This window comes from Panthera pardus, unplaced genomic scaffold (genome assembly GCF_024362965.1).
Source record: "Panthera pardus isolate Hobbes unplaced genomic scaffold, ASM2436296v1 HiC_scaffold_24, whole genome shotgun sequence".
Classification (NCBI taxonomy): domain Eukaryota; kingdom Metazoa; phylum Chordata; class Mammalia; order Carnivora; family Felidae; genus Panthera; species Panthera pardus.
Window position 1 is genome coordinate 140,193,737 of NW_026526810.1, and position 22,268 is coordinate 140,216,004.

Below are 22,268 nucleotides of genomic sequence, written 5' to 3' on the forward strand. Positions count from 1 at the left end.
TTATGATTTGAAATGTATGCTAGACAACTGTAAAAATAGTAAAAAGTGTTTAGAAAAAGGGTCCCTAAATTTCCACAGGCTCAACTCTGCAGGACTTCTAGGAGGTTCTTGGGAGAACCAAAGTGGAAATCCTAGGCAGACCCTCATCTAAGGATGAACTCACTGAAAAATAGAGAAAAGAAGGAGAAAAGGGGTTCATATTCATCGGGCTCCCTCAGAATGCCAGAGACATCCATAGGCACTTGTGCCTACCTTTCTGATTCATTTCACTGGGGGCTACTTTCAGCCTCATAGTCTCAGTCTCCCACATTCGGAAATTTGGTCTCCAGGGAGGCACAGCTTGCACTGGCTGGGATCGAATCCATGTCCCTTTCCCTGACAGCCTACAGACACCCCAGTGTGGGACAGGCAGTATGGGTGGGTGGTAGCCCTCCATCACCCTGAACCCATATTGGGACCAGGAAATGAGAGATTACCTGAAGAATGAGACAAAGCTCAGTGTGCAAGAGCACAGTTTTGGAGAAAATTCATGAATTTGCCCCTCAAGGAGCTTGTGGCAACTTCTCTTATTTCTGGAACCAGAAACCTCAGCCCAAGACACAGCTGCTGACTCAGGTCTTCTGCACAGAGTCTTAGGCACCGTTTGGGCTCTTACAGGCTTACACAAATACATAGAGGCCACAAGCATGCACTTTTCAAGTTTTATTTCAGAGTTCTGCTCAGTGACGCATCAGAGACCTGGTGTCAGGTCCATGATGTGCCTGTGGACCCCTGTGTCTCCCGCAGACCCCCGGAAACGTGGATGTTAGCTGTGCCGCCTCATTACTGTATTTTCACAGATGAGCCACGTGGATTGTCTATAGTTGTTTAGGGGTCTGGAGGCTGAATTATGCATTGTCTTGATCAACAGTCTCTTCCGTAACCTTCTGTCTGTTGATAGTTCTGACGTTTCCGGCAACACCAAAGAGGAATGCAGCAATTAAGACATAGATTCTAGCAAAGATCAATCTGAGATACACCACGGATTCACGACTTTGCCTGACTGACCGCATTCTTCTTGGAGGGGGTCCACTGTCTGTGCTCCCACCAGTGCCTCGTTCAGTGCACCGTGGAGGATCCCAGCCTACGTGGCAATGGCAGTTCCTGTTATTGTTGCATATCCCTCTGTGACTGCATTTCTCCGGGATACAGTCATAGTTCAGCTGAGCCACACTGCCATTGCAGTAGGTATCCTGACAGAACTTTCCAGGAGCACAGGGGGTACCAGTTCTCACATGACCAATATCCGTTGATCCTGTGCTACGATGCAAATCCAGCCCAAAACACCAGAACCCTGAGATCTCAGACTGATGAAATCCCACATGCTCTTGCAGCTGAGGGAGATGCGTGACGTTACTACACTGCAGCCTTCCACACTGCATGTCTGTGGGGGCACAGGGTTTAGATTTGAATACCCCTGGGTCTCTTCTGCAGTGTCCATATCGGCTGCCTTTTTGATTTATGGTATAGCAGACATTTTCACCCTTCACAGCATTTCTGCCAAAGATTTCTTGGCAGTGCATAGTGCGGTCAGTGCAGTTTCCATGATAGCAGTAGCCCTCTTCAGTGCACGGGGTTCCATCTTGCATATAGAAGTCATCAGGGCACTCCACGGACACCCCACGGCAGTATTCTGGAAGATCACATATATTTTGGATTGGCCTGCAGAGTGTCCCAGCATCGGAATAGGTGCAGTTTGTACAGCATCTGCCTGTATTACATTTGCTGCCAGGGGTTAGAATGCAATCAGTCGTACAGCAGGGATTGTTGTAGCACTGCTTGAAGGAGCCACAGTCACACTGCTCACCTGGCTCCACTACATAGTTTCCACAACGATCGTGAGTCAGGCTTTTATTGAAATAGGAAAGTCCTGAGTCAAATATGCACTCACAAAAATTATTCACCACTACATGCTGCATATGAATGAAGGAACAGTTACTGAAAGAATCTGTCATAATAGGGTATTGATTCATAATGCAGGTAGACCTCCTCTGGCATGCACAAAACTGATTGTCATAAAAAATACCAATAGATAATGCAATTTTTTGGGCTACTAACACAGACAACAATAAAAAATGTCTGCCTAGAGAAGCAAGCGAGATGATGGATTTTGATCCGCATACCGCGTATGGGGCTGGCTGAAACTGAAGTTCATGTGGTGCATCTTTGTTCATAAGTAAAGCTGTATGTGGTTTAAAAGAAACAAACAAGTGTCTCTGAAAGTAGATATGAATCGGACTCCCTGGCACCCGAAAATTGTTCAAGACAACTGGATCTTCCAGATTATAAATGACCATGGAGGAAATATAGTGCCTTACATCAATCCCTTGAAGCATTGAGTCAGTCAAACTAACAAGCCTTATGAGGAATCGGGCACATTTTGACACGTTGTTGAACACACTATACATTGTTTTGGAACCGAGAACAAGTCCTTTCAAAATCCCATGATGGGATGAATACAACTTACTAGAGATCCTGGGGGCTGCACTGATATTTGCTTGAGAGAACAGGGGGTTCCTAACCTCCTTATATCCCAGGTTATAAGTAGGTCCCGTTGCATTGGTGTCTGCCACTATCTGAGAAACAACGTGTTCAAACCGTTGGGAATGGCTGAGGGGTCTGATTTCATAGGCAAGGTCATCCAACTTCACGATACCTTCAAGGCCCCCATAGCACGTGTCCATGGTGACCATGGAAAGAGGAATCTCCTCCAGGTAGCCGATGTAGTAACAGTCTGGAGGGATGAAGGGGTAGTCCATCTGCAAGGCTCTCTGATCATCCTGAGTCATCATCAGCAACTGTCTGGACCAAAAGAGTTTCTTGTGCCTCATGTGGATAACATGGCTCTTGCCCCCAAAATGCAGGCTATAGGACAGCCAGCCAGGCATCTGAACGCCCTTGCCGTGGTGCAACTCCTTCTTGGGAATTACCACCTCAGAAGAGATGTAGCGCCATGAGGGACGACCTTGAGAACCTTGGACAGGAGCCAGCAATGCCCAGAGCGCAAACAGCAAGAGGGGTGCCCTCAGGGTGACCTGGTCCTCTGCCAGCCTCATGCCCCTGCTCAGGGACATCTGCCAGTGAGAATGGATAAATGGAGGATCGTCAGCAAAACCAGGTCTAGACCATCAGACAGAACAGAGGGCTGTACCAGGTGGCCAGCACCCTACACCTCGGGGCCACCTGTGGGGTTAGGTAACAGTCACAGGGTGTGGCATTGGGTGACCCTGCTCATCAGTTCACCTGGGGTGGATGTGGGAGAGTCAGGTGGGCCATGGTCAACAGTGCTCACATGGACATGGGTAGGGACTTGGACCCAGAAACACGGCTCTATTCAACACATTCCATCTTTTCTCCTTCTACTTGGATACGGGATATGCAATTATAACACACTGAACTTCCCTACCAATTCCATGTCCTGTGGTACTGCTGGGTCACTTTCTCTGGATGACTGCTTTTCCTCATTATGGAGACCAATGCTTCCTACTTCTATGGGATATGGAGGTAGACTGTCAATTTTACCTTTGTACGTATTGAAAAACATCGCTTTGTAATGTTACATGTCTTATTCTGGTTGGCTATTAGTTTGCAAGCCATTTGATCCTTTTGGTTGTTGCTTTGAAGCTTCCTCTGAGTTTACTGAGGAAACATTTCCCAGTATTCTGTGTCATGATTGGTGAAGTACAAGGTTGTATTTTAGTTTTTTCTTATGCCATCTGGTGAGAACAGAAAGTACTGCTGAACATGTGTGAGCCCCAAGGGATTTCCCCTCTAATCCCTTATTGTGGTTCTTTCCTGGCCTCTGGCAGTCTTCTCCCATGCCTGTGAGTTTCTCTCCTCAGGTGGAGATAGATGCAGGGGAGTTGAGGTTACTTTGGCAGCTTGCACCATGGAGGCTGCACATGATCGAAAATGGTATCCACCATGGAACTCCTTTGTTTAAGTACCGTCTAGTCCTTTAAAATCCCTTGGGTTGGGCAGAAACCCTCAGAGTTGGCTTTTGGAGAAGAGTCTGCCTTTTCTCCGGGTGGCTGGCCTCCTAAATAAAGCTCAACTTCTTTTCCCATCAAAACTAAAACTTTGAACATTGACCTTTCCAGAAATACTCAGCTGAATTTGGGATTTGATAACAATAAAATGGAGAGTGGAATGGCAGTTGTCTGGGGCTGGCAGGGTGGGGCAATGAGGAGTAGATCTCAAGGGCTATGATTTTCTGTTATGCAAGATGATTAGGTTCTAGAGGGGTCTCCACAACATTACCCCTGTAATTAACAGTACTGTACCGTACGGTTCAAATTTTGTGAAGAGTGTTGGTCTCATGTTCAGTGAGATCCTAACACAAAACACAAGTGGAAGACACGAATTTTGCTTCTCACATGACAGTATGCTGAACTGCATGGACACACTCTCTACTGATAATGTGAAAATAATTTAAAAACATTTACATAGTTTGAATACTAACCCTGAGGATATGTCATTTACAAATATCTTCTTCCATTCCATAGTTTGCCTTTTACTTTTGTTGATTTTTTCCCTCACTGTGCAGAAGCGTGCTATTTTGAGGTAGTCCCAATAGTTCATATATGTATGTATTTAATTTTCTTGTTTTATTTTTAATTTAAATTCAAGTCTTCAGTCTTTGAGCTCCACATTTACGGGAAGTTGTCTTGTTATGATTAACTTTATGGGTTATCTTGACTGAGTCATGGGTGCCCAGATTCACCACTGTTTCTGTGGATGTCTGTGATGTGTTTCCAGAAGAGACTGGCATTTCCTTCCATGGTTTCTGTCTGGGCATCACCCATTCCATTAAGGTTGTGAATAGAATCTGATGCAGAGGGAGGAAGAATTCCCTCATTTTTACTTCCCATGTGCTTGTTTGAACTGGAACAGTGGTCCCCTCTGGCCCTTGTTATGAGAGTTATATCATCAGATCTCTACGTTCTGAGACTAGACCCTAGTTCAGAATCAGACCTATTACACCACTGGTTTTCCTGGGTCTCCAGCTTGTGACAGTAGATCATGGGACTTCCCAACCTCTTGAGTCATGGAAACCAATGTGCTTTGGGTTCTGTTCCTCAGGAGAATCCAGACTAATACATGGAGATGATTTATCTCTTGTTTAGAGGAATTGAATAAAGCTGTAGCTCATGTAACGTCCTGAGTAGCAAGTGCCAGGAGGGAAGTCTCACGTTGTTTGATTGGGACAAGGGCTGGGTGAAGTTAATGGGGAGCTGTGGGATCCTGTGGTCCTGGCTGCACAGGGAGTGCATTTGGGACTCCTTTAATGGTTCAGCTGTTGTGCCTCAGGAAATCTGTAATTCACTCATGTTGAGGGACAGGAGTAAGCAATGGAAACATCTGTGTCTTTTGTGCATGTTAGTGCACTTTTCCTATGACAACAGGTATCTAATTCAGCGAGTTAATAGGTACGCACAGAATCCCGTGTCCAGAGAGGCTCCCTGGGGAAGCTGCTGTGTGGACAGGAAGCCCCAGACCCTGACAGGAAACCTGCCTGTAACCTCCATCTGCACCTGCTCCTGGCAACACAAAGCAGAATTGTGCATAGTGTGCGCCCCCTGGTGGTGCTGATCCCCTCCTGCAGGGAGGTTTGCGTGTGGGCTCCCAGCGAGGTCCCCTCACCCAGTCTCTTGCACAGTAATATGTGGCCATGTCTTCGGCCCTCAGGTTCATCTGCAGATACAGCGTGTTCTTGGCGTTGTCTCTGGAGATGGTGAATTGGCCCTTCACGGAATCTGCGTAGTATGTGCCGCCACCATCAGTATCAATCCGTCAGACCCACTGCAGCCCCTTCCCTGGAGCCTGGCAGACTCAGTCCTTGCTGTTGCTACTGAAGGTGAATCCAGAGGCTACAACGGTGAGTCTCAGGGACCCCCCAGGCTGCACCAGGTCTCCCCCAGACTCCACCAGCTGCACGTCACACTGGACACCTGCAGACGCAAGACATCTTGGTCAGGAAACTGTCACACATCCACTCTTTCTCAGTCATGTCCACTCACAGACTCAGTGTCTCCCATTCACCGTGAATTACCTTTTAAAAAAGCAACAAGGAAAACCAAGCCAAGCACATACTCCATGGTGAGGTGTCTGTTCTGTCCTGATCAGAGAATGGGAACACCTGGGACCCCTGGAGCTGGGGCTCTTCTCCCAGCTGCAGGGTCAGTCTGGGCTGGTTTTATCAGCACAGAGAGGGCCCTATTTGCATGTCCTCTCACATATATATCACACTGCAGACTTAGATTTGATTCTTTCAAAGTGAATGGCAGGTTTAGGGATGCACTTCTACATTAGTTTGTGTGGATGGTGCTGTGACAATATGAATAATTCTAATCAGTGAGCACAGGTATGTTTGCGGAACTCGTGCATTTTTACATGTCTTTCATCAACAAAGGTCATTTTCGCTCTACAATTATTTTACATAATTTATGAAGTTTAATCCCAAGTACTTTATTCTGTGCCATTTTCTGTTGTATAATTTTGTTACTTGTTTTGCATATATTTCCATGCTGGGGTGTAGAATCATAGGTGGTTTATTTTTATTTATTTTCTTTGTTCATTGTGCTCATTGTGCATCCTGCACTTTTCCTCATTTTAAAAAACTGGTTCTAATATTTTTTCTGGTATCTCTAGGGTTTTGTTATGTTTAAGATCATGTCATCTGCAATCAAATAATTTTCCTTCCTCCTTACTGATTTAAATGTCTTTTATTTCTTCTTATTGCCAAAGTTTGTGGGTACTTCTTCCAGTTGTAGGAGAAGAATGCCTTTCCCTTCTTGTCTTCTGGGTTTTCACCCGGTGTAAGGATTCAATTGACATAAGACTGATCTAAAGGGAAGAATAAATTTAATTTTGCAAGTGCCTGCGCTTGCTAATAATATGACACCCAGAGAATGAACAAAGCAGGTGGCACTTGTGACTTTCAGACAACGAAATATTGGATTTGTCAAGAGTCAAGGCAAAGGTGTGGTTTTGGGGTATTTAATTAGTCAACAAATAACTAGGTTTGTTTGCACAACCTTCTTGTCCCTGAGTTCCTTATTCTGGTGCTAAGGATGGTTCTCCCCTCCTGGTACAGGGAAGGGGAGTTTCCCAAGGGAGATTTATATCCTGCTGTCAAGGGACAAAGGAGGGTCCGAGAGTCCTTGGACTGGCTGTTTCTCCCGTGACTTTCATCCAAATAAGGATTGTGACACGATGATATGGTTTGAGGCAGCATAGTTATTCTTCACGTTATCATGTGGAATACTTATGTTGGGGATGAGCATCATTTCCTGGCTCCTGATATGGCAGAAATGGTTTTAGTATTTTATGTTCAATATGCTGTCAGGTGTGGACTTTCATAGTGGCCATGATCATGTGGAGGTAATTTCCTTCTCCTTTTTAATTGAGTTATTTTTAAATGATGAACATGTGTTTTTTGTTCATGAAAAAACTTTCTCTAATGATTTTATGCATAAATTAAGGATGGCTTTGATTTAATCATTCCCTCTGTTAATGGAGGACATCACATTTTTGCATTTGTGTATGTTGAAGGAAACTTGCATCTCAGGGATGCATCACACTGGATTATCATGTGTGATCCTTTCAGTGTGCTGTTGAATTCAGTAGGCTCGGACTTAATCAAGGAATTTTGCATGTATGTGTATCTGAGACACTGGCCTGTAGTTTCCCTTCTTGTGGTGTGTTTCTCTGGCTTTGTTGTGAGAGTAAAAGTGTCCTCATAAAGTGCATCTGGGAGTGGTCTTTTTCATCAGCAATTTGTAATAGTTTGAGAAGTATTGGCATTAATTATTCTTTAAATATGGTGGAATTTTAATAAAGCCTTGTTTTTTTTTGGAGGGTGAAGGTTTATATTAAGGATATCTTCTTACTAATTTTTGTTTTGTTCCTCTGTATTTTGCACGAAAGAGTACTGGTGGATCATATAATGCTAGAAAATGTGTAATTTGTTCTTGGTGATCTAATTGTTGACCTATAAATATCTAAGTTTTTCCTTTATGATCCTTTTCATGAGTTTAGTTCAGTTATGTCTCCTTTTTCAGTTCCGATCGCATTTGTTTGAATCTTACCTATTTCCCTAGGCTACCTATGTTTTTTAAATTTCACTTATCTTTCCAAATTCAAATTTTAATGAAGTTGATTTGTTTTCTGTATTTGTGATAGTCTTTTTTTCTCTGCTGTACCTTTTTATGTTAATTTTATATTTATCTTTTTATCTCCATGAAAATACCAATGCCTTTTTTTTAAAGGAATGTGAAAAATATACTAATTCATATGTAACCACAAAACACATGGAAGTAAAAAAAAATCATGAAGAGGAGAGAACCTGGAAGAAGGAGAACACTTCTTCCTTCTAAATATATTGCAGAGATACATTAGCTCCAACAGTGTACTGCTTGCATGAAATGAGGCATATAGACCAGTGGAGCTCATTAAGGAGCCAAGATGTAGAATTGTGCAGATGCCGTCAGCAGATCCTCCATGAGGTTTCCAACAATGCACAGTGGGGAAAGGATTGTGTCTCTTAAACATGGTGTTGACTAGGGGCGCCTGGGTGGCTCAGTCAGCTAAGCATCCAACTTCCAGTCACGTATTGTTGTCATGATTTGTGGGTTTGAGCCCCACATCAGGCTCTGTGCTGACAGCTTAGAGCCTGGATTCTGTGTCTGCCTCTATCCCTGTGCCTCCCCTGATCATGATCTGTCTCTCTCCCTCAAAAATAAAAGAAACATTAAAAAATGGTGTTGATATACACGTGCAAAATAATGACATTTGGCCATACTCTTGCATCATACATATACGTCAACACAAAAAAATCTCAAAATGGATTAAAGATTAAGCAGAACAGCTGACCCAAAATGCCTTCGAAGAAAACACACAGGATAACCATCATGACATTCTCTTGACAATGATTTATTTGATACAAAAGCAAAATCACAGAGAACCATGGCAGACAAGGGGGACTGCATCAAACTAGAAAGGGGGCAAATCAAACAGTAGCAGGGTGAGAAGGCAGTCTATGAAATGGGAGACATTACATTAAAAATATTGAAAAGGAGTTAATATCCAAAATACAGGAGGGACTCCTTAACATCAATAGCAAAAATCACAATTATAATAATAAACGCATCACCTGATTAAAATGTGGGTCAAACATGTAAATATCCATTTTGCTATTAAGGTTGAAAAAATGTCCATCCAGCATATGACTTGCTGTTCATCATCACTAATCATCAGAGAATTCCACCCCCGATCCACTGAGATATCACCTCACAACTGATAGCAAGGCTATTATAAAATAACGCAAACACAACGAGAACATCTCAAGTGTTGCTGAGGATGTGGAGAACAGGCAATCCTAGAATTCACTTGATGGGAGTGCAACATAGTGTAGCTACTGTGGAAAAGTGCGGTGAAATAACCCACTAAACTGAGTTCCTAATCTGCTCCCATACAGTTGACTTCATGTCCAGCTGAGTGTGAGGAAGGTCTGGGCCTCATGTTCTGTGGAGAGGCAGGTGCAGAGACAGGTGGATCCAGTGGATGATTCCTTAACTACTTCAGTAGAATGGACCCCTGGCTGACCGTTTTGTAAGACTTGACTCAGTGTGCCTGCCCACTGGTTGTCTCAGGCTTCCTGAACTGGATGGAGAACAAAAGGAGTGAAGGGTAGAAACTACTCTTTTCTCTCACAGGAACGTGTATATACTGAGAATCCTTGAGAGAAAGTCGTGGAGTTGATGAAGATGCTGTGGGGTTGCGACAACTACAAGAGTCTTTACTCATGGTCTCTCTTCATGGGCATCAAAGGAAAACCTTAAGGAAAATAAAAGGAGAGAGGAGCTGCTCAAATATATTAAGTTTAGATCACTTGAATGAGTCAGTCTCCTCTCTTTGAAAATCACTTACATCTATTTTAAATGGTGGCCCGTGTACTTGTGAGGCACAGGTCTGTTCATATGAGAGTTAATTTATCCCCGAGCTTGGTCTCTGTCAAGGTCGGCACTACTATATGACTGTTCACTCTAAATGATAGAACACATCTGTGTTTGTAAATGGTTTAGGAAACAGTGTGTACTGTTTGCTGGTCAGGTTGAAGTTTGCAGGGCCTGATGAGAAAGATGCTTCACAGGAAACCTGACCCTGAATCACTGGTTCCGGATATGAATTCTGAGTCTTGGGTGCCCCCTGGAGACCTGTGAACCTCCAGGTTCCCTACGTGGCTCCTGGTGTCCTGTGTGTTCCTGATGACCTGAGTGCCCCCAGGTGAACTGAGTGGCAACTGGTGACCTCAACGCCCCAAGGACACCTGAGCATCCCCCTGGAGGTCTGAGTGCTCCATGCAGAACTGAGCGACCCTGGTGTCCTCAGCTCCCCCTGGTAACCTGAGCACCCCAGGAGATCTCAGTTACCCCTGTTGTCCTGAATGCCCCCTCGTGACTTTTAGGTAACCTCAGGGCAAATCGCAATTTTTGGGCCGATGCTCAGCTCTCAGAAGTCCTTTGTGGTGTTTGAGCCAGCTCTGTGGCTAGGCCTATTCTGTCCTGTTCACCCTTAGAGGGGGTTCTGATTGTGTGGCTGTTAATCCTGGGGGAACCTCCAAGGGGTGGCCAGCACCTGCTTCATCCCTCTTCCTCTTGCCTAACAAACTGCCTAACTCTTGGACATGTGGCTCTTGTGGTCTGGACCCTAGTATGTGATATAGAATATATGATAGTATGTGAACCGTCCACTGCATCCACTCTGCTGGGGTCGGTGGATCCAATTCCACCAGAAATTACTGGTTGAGATGGAGAACCCCAAGATGCTGCTAGTGAGGTGCAGAGTGTGCAAGGCACTCACCAGTTGGGCACAACCCCTGCAGCTGCACCTGGGACAGGACCCCTGGGGACAAGGAGACTCAGCCTGGGCCAGTCACCAGCAGTCACAACCATTCCCATCATCCCACATCTGACATCTGAAACCCTCACCTTTGGGACCTCTCACCAGGCACAAGGAAGGCCCTACAGTCTCTTCTGTTTCTCGAATACAGTTCTGCCTTCCTCAGGGACTTCAGCCCTGTCTGAGGAGACAGCTGTGGGCTCCCACTCCCCGAGATTGGAGTTTACTCTAGATCTTGAGAAGTTTGCCTGTGTGGGAGGGAGCATGTCCTGATAAGTGGGCAAAAATTGAGTCAGGCTCCCCTTGTCCTTCCAGGTCCACCTGTGGGCATCTCTTTGTGGATCCGCAGGCTTGTTGGTCCTCGGTCAAGACAACACTTGGTCTATGAATTGTGTTGGAGGAAGGTCAAGTGATGGCCTCACCTTCCTGATCAGATACTGAACAAATGAGTGGATCACAATTCACTATACTCTATCTGTCCGAAAGATATTTGAAGGGATCCATACTTTCTCCAGAAAACTTTCCAAATCAAGTCTTTAAATACATTCAATTTTAACAGTCATTCCACACATAACTGCATAGGAAAAATCTATATTGATGTCCAGTCTGGTGTAAATATAACAAGGAAAGGACACTTGTTCCCAGGATCATATTTCTTTTAGTTTCCACACTGATGTATTAACCTCACCTGACAACTACCTGCAGAGCTTGAGCACACCTGGAGACTTCTGATCTTGATGGTTCTCTGCTGAGGGGGTTTGCTTCCTCAGTCATCTGCAAAGCTTGGAAGCAGTGCCGACATCTTTAAGTGCACAGACACCAAGACGTGGACACCTTTCTGTCACCTGCAGATATGATTCCCATGCATGGCTGGTGTCTCCATCTCCTGAGAAATCCCCATCCAACACAAGGGGCTGTTAACTCAGGGAGGAGGCACAGATGTCACAGAAAAGTGGGGGACTCTTCACTGATATGGCACAGAGACCATCAGTATCTGAGGTAAGAAGTTAATGGCACTAAAACAACCACATTAATGAAAATGGATTGGCTGACCTGGACATCATTGGAATCTAAATATCCGGAGCCTAAAGAAATTGTAGAAAATGTGTTCATAGTCCTGAAGGCATGTGCCAAGAGGATAAATGCTGAGTTAGCTGAATAGACTTCAAATAGAGATCAGAATGCTAGATAGTAAAAGATGATAAGTGGATAGGTGATGGATGATAGAGGGTAGAGAGATGATAGATAATAGATAATTTTATGTTATATTAAAGTCATTATAGAGGATTCACATCATTATGAATGTATTTGAATGAAATTACCCACTATTGGCAATATTTTTTAAAAGACCATAATTTCATACGGAAAAGAATATTTGACACCAACTTGAGACATACAAAAGAAATAATTATGACTTCAATATTTTCTGAATACAGCTTCCACATGGGGCAGCACATGCCTTCTTGTAGATTCCTCCTCCCTCTGGGGCTTTGGCTTCCATTCCCATTTGTTCCTAAGGTCTCCCTTCCCAGGATGTCCTGAGCTCTGGGATGTGCAGGGACAAGAGCTCTGTCCCGGATCTGGACCATCGTCCCTCTGGCCTAACATTTACAGCTCCTTCCAGGCCCTTGCTCAACCACCAGGCTTCTGCCCACCAGGCTCCCTCCCTGCATCCACCACCTGCCAGCCTCCTTCTGGACTCTTCCATTCATTTCCTGTGGATTTAACAACAGTTTGTTAGGTTGGCAGGTCTCCTAATAATAATTCGCATTGAGGAAAGAACTGTATAGGTAAAACATGACAGACTCTCTCCACAATAGCCTTGAGTTCATTCCCATGATGTTATTATTTTGCACCCCATCTCAGCCCCTTGACCCCACAGTCTTGCATTAGAAACTGTCACTTTCATGAACTGAACTAAATCTGTTCCCCCTACACAACTGGTCCATCCTATCTATCTACTCTATATGGTCATCAGACAACCACCAAGCTAAGAAGGAACACAATACAGAGTGTGAAGACAGAAATATTTATGGAAACAATTTTATAAAATTTTATCTAATAATCAAAGTAATGAGATATTTACAGAAGTAACTTAAATATGGTAAATGACCATGTTTATTATAAGATTCTATGAGTTTAGATGAACATAATCAAGTTACAGGACAACCGAGTAACCACAGGTCAAAGAAATGTATCCTTCTCAGGTCTATCCAAACCCTTTCCTTTGCACACCAATCAGTTTCCTATCTCTCCCTTTCTCTCTGGGCCTTGCATGTTCTCTGTCTCAAAAATAAATAAACATTACAAAATAAAGATACATACCAGTCAGTGATATTTAATGGAGAACCCAGAAATAATCCCCTTCATCTTTAGTTAACTGAATTTTGACAAGAGCAGACAACATGACATTGGGAGCAAATCGTCTTTTAAAAATTTTTTTTTTCAACGTTTTTTATTTATTTTTGGGACAGAGCGAGACAGAGCATGAACGGGGGAGGGGCAGAGAGAGAGGGAGACACAGAATCGGAAACAGGCTCCAGGCTCCGAGCCATCAGCCCAGAGCCTGACGCGGGGCTCGAACTCACGGACTGCGAGATCGTGACCTGGCTGAAGTCGGACGCTTAACCGACTGCGCCACCCAGGCGCCCCGCAAATCGTCTTTTTAATAAATGGTGCTAGACAGCTGGCTATCCATGTGCAGAGGAATGAAATTGCGTCCATATCTCACACCATATACAAACATCAAATCAAAATGGATCAACAGTTTAAATGTAAAATTATGACCTCTGGAAGCAATATATCGAGATAAATCTTCATGACCATTGGGTTTAGCAATGCTGTTAGAGATGACACCAAAGCACAAGCAAGGAAAGAAAAGTAGATAAATTTAGTTTTCTCAACATTAGAAACCTTTGTACACCAGAAGATGCTATCCCCAAAGTGAAAAGCCAAAGCTTAATGGAAGACAATATTTGCACAGTATTTGTCTGGCAAGAGCCTGTTATGCAGAATGTATAAAGAGTTTTTACAACTCATCAACAAAAACACAACCCAATTTTTAATATGGACAAAGGATTTGGATATATCTTTCCCCAGTGCAATCATAGAAATGGTGAATACCACTTGAAAAGATATTAAACATCAATAGTCCTTATGGAAATGGAGATTTAAACCACAGTGAGATACCCTGTTACACGCACTAAAAATGCTCTAATCAATACAACTATAAAATAACAAATGTTGGTAAAGATGTTGAGAAATTGGAACCCTTCAACCTTGCTTGTGGAAATGTAAAATGGTGGAGACTATGTGTAAAAGAGTTTGGCAATTCCCCCCCCCAAAAAAAAAGATAAAAACATAGAATTACCATATGGCCCAACAATACTACTCCTAGATGTATATCTCGAAGAATTGAAAACAGTTGTTTAAACAAAGTGCATGTGCACATACATACCAGTACTGTTCACAATAGCCACATTGTACAAACTATGCAAATGCCTATCGGTGTGTGAATGGATAAACAACCTGGGGCAGACCCTTAAACAGGAATATTATTCTGTCATACAAAGAAATAAAGTAAAATGTTGTGGCTGTAGAGAATACTGGTTTCTCAGAAAGCTATCACAGAACTCCACATCTGCACTTACATCTGGAAATTTAAAGCAAAGCCTTGAGCAGGTATTCATGTTCCCGTATCCATAGCAGCTTCTTCACAACAGCCAAAAGATGGAAGCAACCCAAGTAAGTATTCACAGGTGAGTAAATAAACAAAATGTAGTATATACACAATGGAATATAATTCAGCCTTCAAAAGGAAGAGAGTTCTGACACACACCTGCACACCGACTGAACTTGGCAGTCATTGTGCTGAGTGAAATGAGCCAGTGACAGAAGGAAAATACACTATGGTTCCACTTAAGTGAGGTGTCCAGAAAAGTCATACTCAGAGACACCAAGTAGAATATGGCTGTAGGGGCCGAGGGGAAAGGGGAATTGGGATTTAGGGTTTAATAGATACAGAGTTTCCCTAGGGGAACATGACAACGTTCTGGAGATGGATGTACAACAGTGTGAATGCAGTTAATGCCAGACAACTGTATGCTTAAAGTGACTTACGTGGTAAGTGTTATGTTACATACATTTAATCAGAATTTAAAAAGGAAGGACTGATACACGTCACAACATGGGTGAATGCAGAAAACATCCTCAGTGACAGAAGCCATCCAGAAAAGGCCACTCAGGAACCATTTTGCTCTTTTTTTTTTAACATTTATTATTTATTGTTGAAAAAGAGAGACAGAGACAGGTCATGATAGGGTGAGGGGTTAGCAAGGGGGAGACACAGAATCTCAAGCAATCTGTAGGCTCTGAGCTGTTAGCACACAGCCAGAAGCAGGTGCTCGAACCCATCAACCTGGAGATCATGACCTGAAGTGAACTCGGCGTTTAGCAGACTGAGACCCCAGGCGCCCCAGGAACCACCTTGCTCTTTAAATCCCCCCAGGTTACACAGATAGGGGAAAGTCTCAGGAGCACTTCCCCAAAAGAATCCAGATCAGATTGGGAAAAGACATTTCACAGTGGGGCAGGTGGGGACACTTGAAGTGGGCCTGTGGTCTGGGTTCTAATGTGGAAACGCAGGGATTTCCTCATTTGGGGTTCTGTGGTGGTTTCTCGGGAGGGTGTGCCTGTTTGGGGTAAAGCGCACCAAAGTATCTCGTGTGAAGCGGCAAACGCGGTAAAGAAACGAGCTTCCAGGTAAAGTGTATTTGCGCTGCTGGGACACGTTCACTGCACGTCTGAAATCACAGAGTAAGGTACTCCTCGAAACAACAGTGTCAGCCCCACATGACAGAAGCAAGAGAGGGGTCAAACGCTGTGACGTAGGCCCACGCCCAGACCCAGCTCACCCAGGCGGAGAGGCCACGGGCCCTGCGGGAGGCAGCACGTGAGCCAGAGGCACGTGGGAGGGTTCTATTGGTGGCCACGTGTCTTGGGTGCAGCGGAAGCAGTGGGATTTGGAATTCCGATTTTCCACAAGACACCACTAAGAAGCTGTTAGAACTGCGAAAACCAATGAAGGGACATCTCAGGGAAGTGGACTCGGAGGCGGGGAGGGGAGGCTGGAAGGCGGAGCCCACCACCCAGGGTCAGGCTGGGGAACAACCCACCGCTACAGACCCAAGATTAGAACCCTCCGCGGAGAGAAGCCCCAGGCTCAGGCCCCACCAGGGGAAGCTGTGCCCTGCGGCCCCTGCAGGAAACCCACCGCGCCTGCAGCTGGGCCCGGGAGGCGCCTGCTCGCCTGCAGCCCTGCTTTCCTCCTGCGGACTTCGCTTCAAAACCACGCTCCCAACTTCCTCTTCTCCGCGAAACAGCGCTCCTCTCCGTGTGCTCCCCGCTCGGCCGCGGTTTTGCCACAGCTTGCTGGGCCCGGATGGCAATTCTCCGCTACTCCTGAAGAAACCCACTTTGGCTGGTAACATAACTGGCGGGTTATTTCCAAGGGCAACGGAAGGAGCAACGAGGACACTCGCAGGATAGGAGAGCAGCACACACACACCACGTGCAGGTCTGCATGCTCCTGAGGACCCGTCGGAAAGAGAAAGGAAGAGACGGTGCCATTTGCAACCGCGGCGGAAGGAACGACGTGCCCCAGAGGAAATCTGAGCAAGGAGGTGGCAGGCCTGCTGTCCCAGGACAGGGCACTGGGGACAGAAAGGCAGGAAGACGCACGGGGGCGGAGAGCTGCTCTGTGCTCCTGGCCGCGGAGGAACCGCCCCTGTGAGCACGTCTGTCCTGCCCGGAGCCATCTGCAGCTCCGGGGTGTCGCACAGAAGTCCCCACGGCGCCGTCGCAGACTCGGGAGGGACACCCCGCCCCGCGCGGAGGCCGAAGGGACCCGCGAGGCCAGAGCGGCGGGAGTGCGAGCTCCGCCAGGGGAGCCCGCTCCTGGACCGCGAACCGCATGAGGCAGCGGCGGGAACCGAGTGGGCGCGGAGCAGGAAGACGGCCGCGCGGCCCCGCCGCCCGGCGCCGGTGAGGTAAGCCCCGCGGGGGACACAGTGTCACCGCGCACGAAGCCGCGCAGGGTCGTTTCCCCCCAGGGTCTGGCGAACAGCGCCCCCCTCAGCCTCCAGGTTCCGGAAGCTCCTCTTCCCCGGGCCTGGCTTTGTCCTCGCCTGCTCCTCCCTTGGCGGGACCTGAGGGGACCGGGTTGTTGTCAGTGTGGACGCGGGGTCACGTCCCCCAGTGTGGACGCGGGGCCACGTCCCCCTGAATCCTCCACAGTGGGCCCTAGGAGACCGGGTTGTTGTCAGTGTGGACGCAGGGCCACGTCCCCCTGAATCCTCCACAGTGGGCCCTAGGAGACCGGGTTGTTGTCAGTGTGGACGCAGGGCCACGTCCCCCTGAATCCTCCACAGTGGGTCCTGAGGAGACCGGCTTCTTGTCCGTGTGGACGCAGGTCCAGGTCCTCCGAATCCTCCATAGCGGGTCCTGAAAAGCCGGATTCTTGTTGGTGTGGACACGGGACCTTGTCAGCCCGAAGTCTCCACAACGAATCCTGAGGAGACCGGGTTCTTGTCGGTGTGGACGTGGGCCCTGGTCCATACAGAGTCTCCACAGCGGGTCCTGATGAAACTGGTTCTTGTCAGCATGGACACGGGCCCTCATACTCCCGAATCCTCTGCCGCCGGTCCTGAGGGGACCGGGTTCTTATAGGTTTGGATGTTGGCCCTCGTCCTCTCGAATTCTCCACAGTGGGTCCTGAGGAGACCGGGTTCTTGTCCGTGTACGCAGGGTCATGTACCCCTGAATCTGCCACCGCTGGTCCTGAGGAGACCGGGTGCTTGTCAGTGTGGACGTGGGCACTCGTCCACCCGAATCTTCCACAGCGGGTCCTGACGAAACCGGGTTCTTTTCGGTGTGGACCTGGGCCCTCGTCCTCTGGAATCCTCCACAGGGGGTCCTGATGAAACCGGTTCTTATCAGCATGGATGCATGCCCTCCTCCGCCGGAAGTCTCCACAGTGGGTCCTGAGATCAGGTTCTTGTCACGTGGACAGGAACCTATGTCGTCCTGTTCCCCCACTGTGCATGTAATGGCACAGACTTAAGGTCAGAGTGGTCCTTCATGAAGAGCTCCTTAGATGGTGTTGTCAAGGGCCTCTCCTCCAGGTTGGAAATGGTCAAGGATCTTGGGAGCATGACACAAGGCAAAAACAAAAAACAAAAACCCCACACTCTTTGAATTGTCCCCATTCTATCTTAGAGGTGGATTGGGTCTCTCCCAGTGGGCCTGTGCTGCCATGCCATAAAAATCCAAGTCCCAGGAATCAGAGCTTCTTTCTTCCTACCTCTGTGGGCTCTAGGGGCTTGGGGAGCGTCTTCCTCAGAGACTTCCCCCCCCCTTTTTTTTTGTCTGTGTCTCCTGCCCTGTGCCTTGGCGTGCTTGTCATGGTCTTTTGATAGAGTGAAAAGTCTGGAGGCTCCTCTAGGGTGTCTCTGTAAACAGGCTGTGGATACTTTGAGTTTTTCAATGAATGATGACTTAGGCAGTCTTGGACCAATCCAGTCACCTGCAGCATGTCAAGTGCTGTAAGCAACAGCTTGGAGCCAATGACGAAGACCCACAAAAGGCAATCAATGTCCTTGTCTCCCTCCCTTTGGACAAATGATTCCAGGAAGCCTTGCATTTCCATGATGGTATAGTGCCTGTCACCATTTCTGTCTCTCACGCTGGTCCTTGGACATGTAGGTGTAGTGGATCGTGACAGGGGAAATCTGGGATAGAAGTTATTTCTTCCCAGACTCGTGTTCTGTGGCCTCCCACACTGAGGTGTCCCACCCAATACCTGACAGGTGGGGAGCCATTGGCGACAGCAGCGAGGATTGCAGCCACTAGGGGGAGCTTGCCTTGGCCAAGTCCTCCACCCTGGGTGCCATGATGCTCCTTGTAGATTTGCCTCCATCACTAGCTAGGGCTGGCTAATCAAGCACAACACCACGGTGCTGGCCGCAACACAGTGGACCAAGCAGCTGGCCTCTTCTTCGACACTAATCTAGGAACACTGTCCTCGGTGTCCACCTCCTTTGGAGGTGAATAGGAAATACACACCCCTGTACCCCCAGACTGGTGCCTGCTTGTTGGTCTCTGCAGGGAGTCTGACCTTTTATGGCACTGATAATTTAGGGTGAGGGTTTCTGGCAACACCTGGTATAAGCCCAAATCAAAGCTACAGACCACCAGCAAGCACCAGCTCCTTCCCACAGCAGCTGAGACGTGAGGGTGAGGAATGAGTGAGCCATTCTTAGGTCTAAGGCATTGTAGGGGGGCATCAGCTAGGCTCCTAATCCCATCCTTGAGGATAAATGTATTGTGGGACTTCAGCTTCTTGACTGAATTAAGAACGTGTAGACTGTGACCTGCTGAAGGAAGTGGCAACAGCAAGTCACAGTGGGTGACAGGCAGCTCCCTAGGCATCTGAGCCCTCGTTTGGGGTACATGAGATGTGTGGGCCCCTTGTGACTGAAGGTGGGGTTTCAGTACACCCCCAACAAAGGAAATGGAAGCACAGGATTTATGACTTACAGAGCCCGGAACAAGAGGGCACAAGGACCCAGGGAAGGGCAGGCCTCCATCCCACATTCGCCATGATCAGGACATAGAAAACAGGGTAGCAAGTACAGGATTTCTTGGGAGCGGATGGGGCTGAATTCACTAACTTTCACTGGCTCACCTCTGTGTTATTCTAGAAGGTGCTTGGGAAACCAAAGTGGGAACCCTAGGCAGATTCTTATCTACGGTTAAACTCACTGAAAAGTAGGCAAGAGAAAGAGCAGGGATTCACCTTTCCCGGTCTCTCTCTGGATGCCAGAGTCATCCATAGACACTTGTGCCTACCTTTCTGATTGATGTATGGGGTGCTCCTTTCAGCCTCATGGTCTCAGTCTCCCACATTTGTAAATTTGCTCTCCAGAGAGGCACAGCTTGCACTAGGTGGAACCTAATGGCAGTCCCCTTCCCTCACAGCCCGCAGACAACCCCGTGTGGACAGGCAGTATGGGTGGGTGGTAGCCCTCCATTATCCTGAGCCCACATGGGACTGGGGGAAGACAGATTACCTGGAGAATGAGAAACTTTTCAGTCCACAACAGCATAGTTTTGGAGAAAACTCATGAAGTTGCCAATAAAGGAGCTTGTGTCAACTTCTCTTAATTCTGGAACCAGACACTTCCACTCAAGACACAGCTCTGACTCAGGTCCTCTTCCCAGAAACTAAGGCTCAGTTTGGGCTCTTACAGGCTTAAAAACTCCATAAAAGCCACAAGCATGCAGTTTTCAAGTTTTATTTCAGAGTGCTGGTCGGTGACCCATGAGAGACCTGGTGTCAGAGCTGTGATGTGCCTGAGGACCCCTGTGTCTCCCGTAGACCCTTGGAAACGTGGATGTCAGCTGTGCCGCCTCAATACTGTATTTTTACAGATGCACCAGATGCATTGTGTATAGTTGTTCAGGGGTCTGGAGGCTAAATTATGGATTGTCTTCTCGAAAAATCTCTTCCTTAACTTTCTCTGTGTCTATAGTTCTGACATTTACAGAAACAACAAAGAGGAATGCAGTTATTATGGCATAAATGTGACCAAAACCCACTCTGAGATATACCATGGATTCATGACTTTGCCTGACTTACTGAATTCTTCTTGGAGGGGTCCACAGTCTGTGCTCCCACCAGTGCCTTGTCCGTGCACCATGGAGGATCCCAGGCTGTGTGGCAGTGGCAGTTCCTGTTATGGTTGCACATCCCTCTGTGACTGCATTTCTCTGGGATACAGTCATAATTCAGCTGAGCCCCACTGCCAGTGCAGTAGGTATCCCGACAGAACTATCCAGAAGCACAGGAAGTACCAGTTCTCACATGAGGAATCTGGGTTGTTCCTGTGCTACGCTGTGAATCCAGCCCCAAACATGAGAACCCTGAATCTCAGACAGATGGAATCCAACATGTTCTTGCGGCTGAGGGAGATGTGTGACATTCCTACACTGCAGCCTTCCACACGGCACGCCTGTATGGGAACAGGTTCAGCGTTGACTTCCCCGGGGTGTTCTGCGGTGTCCATGTCGGCTGCCTTCGTGATTTATGGTATAGCAGACATCTTCACCTTTCCCAGAATTTCTGCCACAGCTTTCTTGGCAGTGAATAGTGCGGTCAGTGCAGTTTCCATGATAGCAGCAGCCCTCTTCAGTGCACCCGGTTCCATCTTGCATATGGAAGTCACAGGGTACGCCAAGGTCACCCCATGGCAGAACTCTGGAAGATCACGTATATTTTGGATTGGTCTGCAGGGTGTCCAAGCAGCGGAGTTGGTGCAGTCTGTATAGCATCTGCCTGTATTCCATTTGCCCCCAGGGGTTCAGATACAATCACGCATACAGCCTAGATTGCTGTAGCACTGGTTGAATGAGCCGCAGTCACACTGCTTTCCTGGATCCACTATGTAGTTTCCATAGTGATAGTGGGTCAGGCTTTTATTTAAATGCACCCTTTCAGTGTTGAACATGCACTTGCCTGTTCCACAATTCATTATGTGCTGCATATGAATGAAGGAACAGTTACTGAAAGCTTCCATTATACCAGTTAGTTGGGTCCTAAGGCAGCTGGACCTTTTTTGGCAAGCGCATTCATCAGTGTCAATGCACAAGCCACAATTTCTTGCCATCTGATGCGTTGGTATGACAGAAAAGAGTAAATAATGTCTGCCTAAATAACCCAGAATGATGGCATATAAGCCATTGGTGGATGGCATATAGAATATACAACTGGACTGCCATGAACCTCATGGGGCCCATCTCAAATCACATTAAGGGTGAATGTGTTTTAAGAAATCGAAAATACTTTCACTCATACTATTGAAGAGGAAAAAAAGGGGCTCTGATGCAACACATAATTGCCTGTGTGAGCTTGATGTCTCTCACTATAAATGACCATGAAAGCAATAACTTACATCAATAGCATGAAATATTGACTCAATTAAGCTAACTAGCCTTACTAGGAATTGGGCACTTTTTTTCCACGTGGTTAACACACTATACATTGTTTTGAAACTGAAAGCAAGTCCTTTGAAAATTCTGTGATGGGATGAACAGAACTTACTAGAGATCCTTGGGGCTGCACTGGCATTTCCTTGAGGAACAGGGGGTCCCCTGTCCTCCTTATATCCCAGGTTATAAGTAGGTCCCATTGCACAGATGTCTGCGACTATCTGAGAAACAAAGTGTTCAAATGATTGGAAATCACCGAGGGGTCTCATTTCATAGGCAAG

General features: G+C 46.7%; 1 protein-coding gene and 1 pseudogene across 1 annotated transcript; both read right to left on the reverse strand.

Moving 5' to 3' along the window:
- Window positions 1–775: 775 nt before the first annotated feature.
- On the reverse strand, window positions 776–3,113 carry LOC128773098 (disintegrin and metalloproteinase domain-containing protein 21-like). The gene has a single exon (XM_053889939.1). The coding sequence runs from the start codon at window positions 3,111–3,113 to the stop codon at window positions 888–890; it is 2,226 nt and encodes a 741-aa protein (XP_053745914.1). The 3' UTR covers window positions 776–887.
- A 46-nt stretch (window positions 3,114–3,159) lies between these two features.
- On the reverse strand, window positions 3,160–6,137 carry LOC128772889 (immunoglobulin heavy variable 3-23-like; annotated as a pseudogene).
- Between the last annotated feature and the right edge of the window lie 16,131 nt (window positions 6,138–22,268).

Excerpts from the sequence above, each read along its gene's own strand:
- LOC128773098 (XM_053889939.1), bottom strand. The coding sequence starts at position 3,113 with ATGTCCCTGAGCAGGGGCATGAGGCTGGCAGAGGACCAGGTCACCCTG.